Here is a 13,013-nt window from a genome sequence, read left to right on the forward strand (position 1 = left end):
TCTTTACCCATTCACCTAGCTGATAAAACTGTGGCAAGCTGGCTAGAAGGATTAACGGACGCGCCCTTTTACTTCAAAACGCAAGCCAGCTGATAAAACAACCACGACCTGCATGCCAACAGCAACAGGCACACATACATCCATACATCGAAAGGCCAAGAAGCACGTGATATGGTCCAGACGTATGTACCTCTTGCACATGCCGACGCGTCCCAAGTCTTCCCTTTTGTTACTTAGTCACCGCCAGTGTCAGATCGAGAACGAATCTAATGTGTTAGGGGTAGTAGTAAGTACGATGGTGAGAGTGGAGCAGGATCCATCGATGCCATTGCTAGCTAACTTCACATGCTCGGTGATGAGTAGTAGATCGACGGCAAGTAGCTAGGCACCTCACGGTTCATTCTTGGAAGTTTCTCCCGGCGACGACGGCCGCGTCATGTATAGACACGGCGGCGACCCGACCCGACACACGCAGCACGTCGATCCAGAGGCGCGGGGACAGCTAGCTCGCCCGACTTCGGCGACCGTTGACAAATTAAAGCACAAGACACTACTACTAGGAGTACTAGCTTTCGATCTCAGCACGTTGAAAATCGGAACATACGTATATACGAGTGGATCAGGATTGAGATCAGAGTCAGGGGACCCTGCAGTTAAGTTGGCAACAGTGGCCGCGGTTGGAACGCTGAACATGACATGGATGACACGCTCGTACTATGCAGTAATGCAAGTTGCATCTTAGTACTTTCTCCGTAAACTAATATAAGAGTGTTTAGATTACTAAAATAGTGATCTAAACGCTCTTATATTAGTTTACAGAGGGAGTAATATACATGCATGCTCGGCTCGTTCGACGAACGCAACGACGACGACGACGAAGATCATAATACCGCGATGCCACGAGAGTGAACCCAGTACGTATACTGCTGCATGCCGCCTAGCTCCTCCAAGGTCTCCGATTATGACGAGTCAACCTTCCATCGCGTTGCAGGTCCCGGCAGGCCCGGTGGGTGGCTCGCATCCACGTACGCTCCGGCGGCTTTAGGTCGTCGTTCTTCAGTCACAGGGTCTTCTCCACAATGCATTTCCAGTAGCCTCACGGTTTTGTGAGCGACAGCGAGCTAGGACTGAGGAGTGATATTCGAGCCACATGATTTCGCTGTGGCTCACGTGTAAATGTTTTTTAATTGATTTTGTGTGATAACCTAGCTAATTACCTCTACACGGTTTCTACTAGCCGGATCAACAAGTTTCTACTAGTACGCAGCAAGTTGGAGTAAATTTTGTTGGTTCTTGGAGCGCACGAATTAAACAACTTGGCATAAGAAAATTGGAGGGATGCCGACAGAGGATAAGCACGTAGAGTACTTACTAGACATGTGGTGTGGTGGATGTATATATGTTGGGAGGGCATGGAACGCCATTGGGTGGAGTGGACACTCGTCAAACTCGACAGCTAGGCCATGCCCACGTTACCACATGATCAGTTTGGAACTTGGTCAAATGCTTAATTAATTTAGTACACCCCACTGCTGTCAAAACAAAAAATTAGTACACCCCACTAGGCCACCACCATTCAGCCATCGAATCGATTTATACTTGTCATTCCATACTTTCTCTCAATAAGGAGAAAATATAGTACGTACTAATTACTAGTAGCAAGAAAGAATTTCAGGGGTAAATAAGTCCTGTGTAAAAGAAAAAAGAATACACATAATCCTCCATTAAATGCTTTTGCACCACCTCACTTTCCTCCATCAACAACATCAGATTGCTCCCAGCCTGAGAGCTGTTGGCGCCCATCTTCTGTTCCCATGCCGTCCAAGACAGATGACGGAACCGATCCGTTTTCTCAAAGCTGGATTGACCGTGACCCTCTCATCTCATGTGCTTTCGGCATATAATTATTGGATAGCGTTACGGATTAACATCCAGCGATCGAGCTGCTGACCGACATCCATGTCCATGGAATGGAATCCTGTTATATACCTACCGCCCATCAGCACGCAACAGCATTCAGAAACCAAAGGCTACTCTGCTCTATGTTGATTTGATGCTAAAACCAAGTGCCATCAACCGCTTATTTTTCTACAGATACGTCTACATCTAGCTACCGATCAAGGAAAGAGGCGATGAGCCAGCCAAATTCTGAAGAATTTTCCGTCAATTCCCGTAGCCGTCCAAAGATATGCCTACCGACTAACAAGTCCAATCCTTTCGAAAGTGTTGTTCTGAGCTGGAGCTCAGATGAGCTCGTTATCTTCATCGCCTGTTCATGTCTAGATTCGAGCCGCTTCTTGTATATAAAATTGTATAGCGATGCTGTCTATCCCGTATTTCTCCAAAAGCCTGCAGACAGGCCCACCGTTGTCGGCTCGTAAATGCGACGGCCACCGTTAGAGACTCATCCGCACAGATGGCCATTTAACACCCGGGCCACGGCTCGGTTGCCGTCTGTTCACTGCCGCATATTTACTGCATTCCTGGACTGACCGCCTCACCTGCCTCCCATCCTGCCTCTACAAACCCCAAGTACTATTTTAATACACAAAACATTGCCCCCGCCCAACCATATACAATTCAAAAATTTAAACTGTTCTCAATGGAGGTGGTGCTGCTTGCACATGTGTCAAAAAAAACAATCAATGCTCATCCCCGACATTTGGTAACATTCAGTTATTTGACAAAAATCAATCAATGACCAACTAACACAAGCAGTTCTGAAACTTGTAGCAACAGTCACGAGCCTAATATTTTTTTGTATGAACATTTACTCACACCACCACAAGTAGTAAGGCAGATCATTTGAAAACAGATACCCAAGGCTGGCAGCAGAATGGAAATCTATGAAAACTCAATCCAAAATGCTCAACTACACATCATTTGCATTGCACATCTACGCTTTCACTAGTACAATGAAGAGCTTACTACCAATTGTATTCCACAGCATCAACTAAAGACTAAACACCCAGTTCGAACAACACTATATCATACCACTGATGTTCCACTAAATGTGTCGGCAGAAGTGCAACTTTCAGATACAGATGGCATCAGAAGCACAACTTTCATACAACAGATGCACTCATACAGGATTGTCCGAATTGCTTGAGTATAGCCATTGTGTATATCTTCACAGCATGGTCCTCAATAGCTAAGTTTGCCCTCATTAGCGGCCTCCCCTATCATTTATCACAAAACAAAACAAGGTTATTATCAAGAATTCCCCTGGTTCCAGCCCTTGATAATATCATTCAAGCAGCAACATGCAATTCTAGTCATCTTCTCTTCATACTTCTCTGACTCGCGGTTGAATTGAGATAACTAAAGGTAGATCAGTCAAAGGCTACATCAGGAAGTGGTGCGTTCGGCATGTATGAAAGTTGTACCATCGCTGAGGGAGTTCCGGTTGTAATTCCTCAGCACGCTCATCAAGGCGACCCTAAGAAACCAATTGGAAACAACTTTGTCGTCATCAGAAAGCAGCATTGGCGCTAGCAAACACCTTGTTCCTAACCAGGACAGTGAAGAACAGAAACATAAACACACCCAACAACATCAATGGAGAGACTAATGTATCCAGTAATGATATGGACAGGTTAGATGCATCAAATCCAATGAGCAACCAATGGAAAAGGTAGCTGTATAAACAAAAAACCAGGAATACAAGAAAAATACCTAGCAGCAGAGAAAAACGAAACATCAGAAGGCAGAGGTCATAGTCTAGACAACGACACTGGAGTGGAAAAACATGGAAGTGAGGACAATAGGTGTCACATAAGTATTTTGTATACGTTATATTGTGCAGAGACAATAAACAACAGTTTTTTCTTCACATTTTATTCGATCAATGATAGATCTGTAAGCAAGTAACTAAACCTTATTTAATCTTTGTACATCGTTTCAGAAATTATAAGGAGGTTGTCAACACCACGGGTGAGCTCATCGTTAATCAGGTTATCCTCATGCAGCCCATCGTCATAGGTAGATTTTAAAGGTAAATTGTGATCTAAAAATATTGCACGAATTTCCAAAAAGTATAGAGGTCTGGAGGGAAAAGGTGTCGAGATGATCCCCTTCATACATGTCTCGCAATGCAAGTAGCTTATCTTATTTGAACATCAGAATGCATTACTACTGTCTCTACATGTGATAGATGTTAGCGAACATGTTCATCATACTTAGAAGTTAAAACCAATGGAAAAAAGCATTGCATGTCCTCCATCCACAAAGAAATAATAGTATAGTGATTGGTTGCATCAGGAGAAATATGTAAATCGTAAGATTTAACAAATTTGTCTAACCTATATAGATAATATAATAAATAATAATCATTCAAAGCAGCACATGGATAGATAAGACATACCACACCAAATCAACAGCATGAGCAACACTAAAATATATCGCCATGGCATACCAGAAATCAGCTGTGCAGGAAATAAATTGATAAAATTAGAAATGACACACTTATTCAAGGTCCATGACTGAAGCTACCTTAAGAACGATTAACTTATCCTAGCAAACACTTAAGATCCAATAATGAAAGAAATCCTAGTTGGACTAAAAAGTATTGATGTTACATTACATGATAAACCAATATTTTGAGTGAGCTCCATCGACAAAATTCTGTAGCGCCTTTCTTAAGTGGTTTGATATGATCAGAACCAGCTAGGCCAAAGAAAATAAATATCTATGGTAGAAGTTTGAAAGCAATATGAGATTCTTTAACGGCATGGACACACTGCACATAACCTGCATGCTGCAAAGAAATCACTTTTATGCCTAACTAATGGCCTGTAGTTGTAACATGAGAACAAAGGTATAGATCACCGAACAATCAGCTAGAAGTGCGTAGGACCCAAGATGAAAGCAACAAAAGTACAAGGCTGTTGAGTAGTGACTGCGGATCTAGCCCAGCATGCCACAGATATTGGTTTTGGTGTGGGACTCCTCTGTGACCATGCTTCGACAGCCCGAAGTCTGAAACCTTTGATCGCAGCTGCTTGTCCATCAGGATGTTGCTCATCTTGATGCCTCAGTGGATGATCAACGGCATGCATCCACTATGCAGGTCCAACAGAAAAAAAGTTACAAAACCCAGATTTCTGTTTTCTATTGTTATCTATAAATATACTTGGAAGTAATTAATCTAGCACTCCACACGAATAAACTGAAAAGCAATATATAGTTCAATCGCTCTAGAAATAAATGCTTGAACTATATGTACATTTCAAGCCTGCGATGAATAACCAAAACACCGTTAATCATATGTGGATTGGGAACAGTTGAATGGTGGTGATTGCTAAGGACACTAGTTTCTAGTTATACTGTACACAACAACAAAATCATCACGTCATTTTCCCCTTTTCGAGATGCTGAGGTCCACCATTCCATAACTAGTTGCCACAAATCTACATCCCGCACTAATCTGATCCAGATTTCAGAGGAAAAGAATCTCAGCAATAGTGCTATCAGACACAACCAAAGTATATAAGAATTTCTAAACCGCACACACCTTTATGTCCACCCCGGGGCTTGCGGATTCACCATGCCGGTCGACAGCTCCAATACCGTGGACAAGCTTTGCCATCCTCCATTTCACGCCTGCTTGTTCCTCACGGATATGTGCGGCCGCGCTCATCGCTGCAGCCGACGATTGCTCTAGACTGCCGATAGGCGTACCGTCCTGCAAACCAGCTCCTATGTCAAAGGGAATCTGGCGAGAATCAGATTACAGGACAGACTCAAAATTGGCAAGTGTGCGCTGCAATTTGTAGGAAATCAGGGTGTTAGAAGGGAGAGAGGGTTTGGTGGAATTGTTGTTCGTTGTATTGCTTGAGCCTCGTGGGCATATATATAGGAGTACATGGTCAACTTGGAGTACAAGACAAGCCGGAACATATCCTAGTCTATCTCATATTTCCTAAATAAACATAATACTCAACACATGGCAATGTTACAGCTTTTACCTGCTGATGGGAAATGGCATCATCTTCTTCCCAGGGCCTCCACTCTCTCCCAACCTCTTCTCGGCGTCCATGGAAGTGCGCAGCAAATTCAGGGGGAGAGAAGTCCCCAGCCCAGACGTGCCGGAAACTCATTGACATTGTTTTGCCTGAGTTGCTTTATGAGATCTCAGCTGTACATGTCAATATGCTTATGTGATGGCCAATGGATTGTCTCACCGAAATTAGGGGAAAGTGAATGGTTATGATTCTCTCTATGCTCTACGATACACCACCCATTGTCTTCTTCCCAGTAGAAGTCTTATCAGTGCAGGGCATTCACATCTGCACGAGCCTTGTGTTCTCTACACCTGCTTTACCCTGCATCAGGGTATGAAAAACCTTTTAATCAGATGCCAGTACAAAGAATACACTTGAATGTATCCGCTGCACCCAACATTCATGAACGATGGCATCAAAAATTTGACTCACCTCACAACCACAGAATATATCTTGCATGCATTTCGTCCACTCCACATTTAGCCGGATCTTCCTATACCGTATGCCAAAACCTTTTTCCCATGAATACAGGTTGTAGAAGTCATAGGCCTCACCCACAAAGTCGAATGAGGTGCCAAGTACAGTACAGGTGTGATCACATTCTCTGTCGGGTTCTCTGCGAAACACCTCATAGCCTTCTCGAACGCACTGATCCGAGTAGGGCATGGCGCCCCTGCTTGGTGCTGCAGCTCCAGTCCTAAGCCTGCAACCACCCAATCAATTTACCATCAGTTAACTGAATGGACTGAACTACCTTCTTTCTGAACCTAGGAGACTATATGTGCCTCTGTTCTTCATCCCCACACTACAACATCTAACTGAATTAACGATAGACAGTCAAGCTCCTGTACTGTACTCACCTCTTATTCCACCCGGGTGCTTCGGGATTCATCTTCCCAGTTGACAGTTCAGACGTCGGAGGGGAGTGCTACCTCTTGCCCGACAAGATCTGCGCCTCTCCGTTTTCACCATCCTTTCCTGCACCGACACCGCCGGCTCCAGGGCCGCCGGCTCGGGCTCCGTCTGGTACGCCAGTAGGCCGCCATTCACAACTACCGGGGCAGGCATCAAACTCTCTCCAACCTCCTCCAGCACAGCAGATCTAAATCACGTGAAGCAACCAAAATCGCTTGCACTCAGGCACACTGCGGCACGAAAAAATGCCGACAACCTCGCCGGAGAAGAAAGGGTCCACGTACCTGCCGATGGGCTGCATCAGGAATTCCATGGTGGATCGCCGCCGCCGCCACTCCTTGCCCCCTAATCGCACTCCTCCGCTTCACAAACCCCACTCGTTCTCTGGTCGAGAACTCGCTGGTGCATTCAATTCGAGGCTGGTGCGTCCCCACCGTATAGCGATTTTTTAGATCCATGGATCAGACGGCGGCTCCGGTTCTGATCCATGGAACACCTCTCCGGCGGGGAACGGCCGTCCAACCGCGCATCTACTCCGCCTTCCGTTCCCCGTCACCTAGGCCCACTACCCCACATCTGCCGGGTACGTATTTCGCAACAGTGCTCATTTTCCTGGAGACCAGTCGAGCTTGTATAATATATTGACACAGATCCGCACACACTCACCAATGCTGTGGATAGCAAGCTCATATGAGCTCGCGTGCAGTTACTCCGCGTCCCAATCCTTTCGCCTAAAGCAACCATGCCTTTTAGTATGTCTCTTTGTTTTGTTCCTGCAAGATAGCATCAGGTGCCAAGCAGGAAGTTCAGGCTTCAGAGAAAGCAACAGGAACAACAACGCCCTAGTTGGGACATTGTCACTGGCAAGAGTGGGGCCACGCATGACAGTATTTTTTTGCCTGGTCATAAATGCAAATGATAATCATAATGTACTACTACTATTGAAGAAAAGATAACACATTTCAACTACGACAGAGAAATATTTTCGGGCAATGAGTGCTAGTACCGGTTTATAACTCTTGCGTGTATTCCTAGATTCGAATCCTCCAAAATTCCAATGTAATTTATTTGAAAAATAGGCCTTTCACAGTGCCGATATTAACCCTAATTATTATTATTATTTTGCGAGGGAACCCTAATTATTTGCGAGACGGAAAAAACTCCATGGTTGACTTGGACTTATCAAGGCGAAGTCATGGTGCCATAGAACTTGATAGGCTAGTCGGGATAGATTGTACGACAGCCACTACTTTTCATTGGGCTCAATTTACTACTAATTTTCCATCGTTCTTGTGTGTGTACCAGTCAAAGCATAGCAGTAGGAGCAGGAATTGTCATGCGCGATTCCAAGACTAAGGTTGTGTTTGGTTGAGCTTTTTTCACCAACTTCTGGTTTGAAGATGTTAAAAGCTAACCAAAGGGGTAAAATTTCACATCAGTTTTTGAGAATCTGTAGCTTCTTTTTAGTGCAAATTTCGCAGTTGGGGGTACCCCAACTTCTCATCTTCTAAAGCAACCGGTTATGGCCGTCCTCTCAAAGCTGAATGCTTTACCCACCAATGCCACTGCCAAGTGATACCGCTTCGATCTGTTTTCTCACACGCTCGCAGGACACGCGCGTAGGAGTCTCGCGGGACACGCATGACAGACAGTTTCGAGCCGCCGCACCGGACGCTAGGTTGGCTGCCGCCCCCGCCCGTTCCGGTGCACTAGACTTTTTCCTCCTACTCCATCCTCTCTTCTCCTCCTACTCCTTCCTCCCACCTTCGTTTTCCTCCCACCTCCCTCCCCTCCCTCCCTCCCGCGTTCCCGACAGCCCTAGGCCGGACGGCCATTCAGCGGCACCAGCGCATCGGCCCTCTGTTCTCCTCCCCCCACTCACTCCTCCCTCCTGTGCACCTGAAGCACGCACGGATTGCATATAAAGTATTTTCTTGAAGAAGCTTCAGTTTTGACCTCTATGCACCTGAAGCACGCACACATTGCATATACAGTATTTTCGTGAAGAACAATAGAGCATTGCAAAGTTTGCCTTCAAGATTGTTAATTCAGAATGATTGTTGGCTTGCTGCATATGAGTTCAGGTGCTAAAGGTAGCTATTGAAGGAAGCTAGGAGATCACCAACAACGTTATAGTGTTTAGTAGTGGAGCTGATTATGCATGGGCATATTTCTTATACACTAGCTGATGTTGTCTTCCCTTTGGCCAGTTGGATCTAGATTTTCTATCTTGTCTTTGGCTCAGTTGGATCTAGTTAATTTTTTGTCTTGCCTTTGGTTCAATTGGATCCTGAGCTACATCGTATATCATGCGTATATAAAACTAAAAGACGTATGGTGCTCTCCTATTTGTACATACATGTACGCACTCTTTACTAACTATCTAGTGCATAGTATAGTCATTTATGTGTATAATACAATATTAAAAAATAAAAATTTCCTTCCCAAAATGGCCTTTTATATGTCAATTATATTACGTAAGTGTTCTACGGTCAATTAGCATATAAACAATCTCTCAGGCCCTCGGGGCATTACAGACAATTCACAGTCAAATCTAAAGTTACGCAGTTCTTTCAACTAAACAACTTCCAGGTTTTCCACAACTGAAAGTTGACAGACGCTTTCTCGCAGCTCACAACAGTTTTTTCAGAATCTGTAGCACAATCAAACACAACCTAAAGAGCAAAGACCAAGATAACTTCACCCGGTGGCGGAGCCACATGGTGGGGATTTTGCGACCGACTTATATACTTTCAACCCAAAGAGAAGTACAACAGTGTGCCCACTGCCCAACAGTGTCCATCGGGTGGAGGTAGGGCCCCAACGGCTGGCAATGCGTGACATGCCGAGGCAGGAGCACCAAAGGAAAAAATGCTTTTGCCTTTCCTATATGAAAATCCTAGTCTTCTGATCAGGAGTTTTGGTCAAGTCTAAACTATTTTGTTGGTAAAAAAATTGTGCCGATTGGACCATATTGTTTCGAAATTATAGCTACAGCACTGACTCCACCCAGTAAGGTTTAAACCCGGAATTCACACTTACACACACCCTTGGTGGGTTCAACATAGGAACTCATTGAGATTCACATATTTATCCGCTGTCTGTGTCTTCGTAGCTATGGTTTGGTGTTCTCGCAAAAAAAAAAAACTATGGTTTGGTGGTGCACTCTGTGTGGGTTTATGTGTTTGAGTGTATCTTCAATGTAACTGCAAAAAAGAAAAACTTTTCTGCGTGTCCTTTTTTGGTACAACATCATACATGCATGCATGATTTGTCTAAAACAGGTTGTTTCATACTCCCTCTGTTTTTTATTACTCTGGGTCTAAGTTTTTCTCGTTTTTTCCTAATTACTCTGCGCGCTAGCCTATTTATCTATTTCCTTCCAACTTTGTCCCTTCCAGCTAGCCAATCCATGGCAGAGCAATTAGTGGAGCAGTCAATGCGCATGCATGAGCAGGCCTGCACGCAGGGCAGCCGAGGGGCACGGGCCAATTAGCTGCAACAATGCTACATATACAGGTTTCTACAGGAGTTTACATGATTGATTTTAGGGTGTTAGTTGGGAAGGGGGCCCACCCCCATGAAAATTAGGGAGGGGGGTGGGGCGATGTTTATGAAGTTTGGAAGGAGTCTGTAAACTCCTGTAAAAACCTGTAACAAGTATGTGGCAAGTAGTGGGAGTAACTTAGCTAGTAACATAGCGCACTTCAATTTTTTTTGCTTATGTAGCAAGTATTTAATGTGAGATAGTAACATACTCCCTCCTTTCCGGTTTATAAGGCTTATATCAAAATTTTAGTTTTTTCATTTTATAAGGCTCAATTTGATTGTTCCTCATCACATGTTCAGACTTCAAGGTGCATTAAATCATTGCATGCAAGTATTAAGAGAAAACTGACCAATGCATGCACTTTATGCATGCATGCATTGCAATTAATGCATTCGTAAACATAATTTTTTGAGAAAAACAAGAGCATTAATTGGGTGCTTTTGCAAACTACAAAAAATATTCCACCACTCATCATCTACCTTGGTTGGTGAGATTTTTGAATTGAGCCTTATAAACCGGAAAGGAGGGAGTAATATGTTACTGTAACATAGCGCTTCCCAAGACAAGATGAGTCTACAAGCTAATAAATGAAGTCATCTATGACACTACTATTATGTTACTTTGCATTATAAAGGTACTGGTAACTTAGACCAGTGTCATGCATATGACACTAGTCTAAGTTACTCCCCACTATGACCAGCCTAAAGCCCCGTAGATGTAGCATTTTTGAATTAGCTGCATGCAGTTACTTAAAGCGCTCCAGTTCCCAACATGCAATTAACATGAGAGGAAGGTTAATACGGTCCAAGAAACAGCCAGCGGTACGCCCCTTGGTATGCAAGCTTCAAGTTATGTGCAGAGAAAAGAAAAACGAAGGGAGTACAAGGGTTGTTCATTCGTTCTGAGACGTGTGCATCAAATACAAAATGTACTGCGATGCTAATCGATAAGTTCCTTGCCAATCTTGGTACCGGACCGGAACAACTATCGGAATGTTCACCGGTTTTGAGACTTTGACAAGAACGAAAACGTAGAAAGGAGAGACCAATAATAGGCCAGTTGGATGGAATCTACGGCGCACACCGGTTTCTAGAGAACAAGTGTACGAAGCCTTATCTAGTTGATGACGATGATAGCCTCGATATAATGTTCTCTTTAGCTTTCTCCAATATAATATGTGTAGTGTATATATGCAATACTACAAGTAGTTTTGGCATGAGATATTTAAATTCCTAGGAAAGAAGGAGTGAAGAGACAGGAGCGAGTAAAGTATGGTTCCAAAAATATCCGGGCAGGATACGCCCGGCCGTGGTTTGCGACCAGGTTACAAGATTTTGTATATATACTACTAGTATTTAGCATGAAAATAGTATAAAAAGAAGAAAGAAAAAATTACAAGTACACGGATCTTCACGTGGGATCTCATAAAGATAGTATCGACTGAGACTTTTAGCAATCCCGATAGTATATATGTTTTGTACTACATTATGCCATGAACTTAAGCAGATAATGAACGTGGCTTTTTTTTAACACAAGAAAACTTTATTGATGATCAGGTGCATTTTACAGAAAGAAGCATGAAGGGACTCATGCTAGAACCAGAAACTATGTCCTTTCCGGGAAATTGACCTTGATCTGCTTGTGTACATAAGCAACGAAGAGCTAAGGACCTTGACTGAATCCGCAAAGCTAATCGAGCTTGATGATCAGCTTTTACATTGTTGCTTCTGTTGATGTGAGTGATCTTGTTACGACTAAAAGAGGGAGAGGCTTGGATCTCTGCAAGGAGAGGTCTGTTCTCCCAACATCCTGGAGCAGCAAATACCGTTGATGACCTTGCCGCCGAAACTAACACCGAGCGTCGGTGCAAAAGTGAGGGTTCTGAACCTGAAGAAGATCTGCTAAGTTAGTAGCTAGTAGCAGCCCATAAGTCTCAGCCTGGAGGAATGATGAAACTGGAGGCGAAAGCGCAGAGACGTGTAGTTGTTGGAGGTGCCGATTGTCTTGCATGGTGATGATTACTCCTAAGCCAGCATGGCCCAGCTCTGAATCTGTGCATCTCTCCCAGGCTGCGTCGCAAAAGATGACATTCCCTGTAAGGTTATTACAGTCATGTGTATGCGTGGTTGTTGAAGAAGCCTGCAACTGCTCCTGAGCTTTATCGCTTTCTTGTTGCTGAGCGAAGTTCTTATCTTCTAAATTGGTTGCTTCAATTATTGCATTTGCTGAAGCATACACCTGGGAAGGCTTGCATAATTTGCTGCAAAATAGACAATCATTCCGAGCTTTCCAAAGACACCATAGAAAAGTATAGAGAGTAGTCAAGTTTATTTTTGGATGTTGAGATGTAATCAAAGCACGAATCATATCAGGAATAGAATGATAATTTTCAGCCAGAGATTCCGTTTTAATAAACCAGGGATAGCAAAACCATGCAGCTTTAAAAAAGGGCAGAGAAACAACATATGCATTTCATCTTCTAATAGTCCACATCTAGAGCAGTTTTCATTGATATGTTTGGAGTACCTACCTGCCCTCTTACCTGT

The 13,013-nt window shown here is 43.8% G+C and overlaps 1 protein-coding gene across 24 annotated transcripts; it reads right to left on the minus strand.

The window, feature by feature from the left end:
- Positions 1–2,718: 2,718 nt before the first annotated feature.
- LOC123066142 (uncharacterized) lies at positions 2,719–7,523 on the minus strand. 24 transcript variants are annotated; one of them, XR_006431263.1, is made up of 9 exons: positions 7,202–7,523; positions 6,863–7,104; positions 6,435–6,705; positions 5,967–6,323; positions 5,513–5,683; positions 4,583–5,425; positions 4,364–4,424; positions 3,387–3,439; positions 2,719–3,179 (listed from the first exon to the last, which is right to left on the minus strand). XR_006431263.1 is itself a non-coding variant. In XM_044489290.1 (8 exons), the coding sequence occupies exons 4-8, from the start codon at positions 6,102–6,104 to the stop codon at positions 3,145–3,147; spliced, it is 528 nt and encodes a 175-aa protein (XP_044345225.1). In that variant the 5' UTR covers positions 6,105–6,323; positions 6,435–6,705; positions 6,863–7,104; positions 7,202–7,523; the 3' UTR covers positions 2,719–3,144. The 24 variants fall into 24 exon arrangements, 1 of the variants encoding a protein (XP_044345225.1); XR_006431262.1 differs by having other exon boundaries at positions 3,387–3,509; XR_006431264.1 differs by lacking the exon at positions 3,387–3,439.
- Positions 7,524–13,013: the final 5,490 nt, after the last annotated feature.

This window comes from Triticum aestivum, chromosome 1A (assembly GCF_018294505.1).
Source record: "Triticum aestivum cultivar Chinese Spring chromosome 1A, IWGSC CS RefSeq v2.1, whole genome shotgun sequence".
Taxonomy (NCBI): Eukaryota; Viridiplantae; Streptophyta; class Magnoliopsida; order Poales; family Poaceae; genus Triticum; species Triticum aestivum.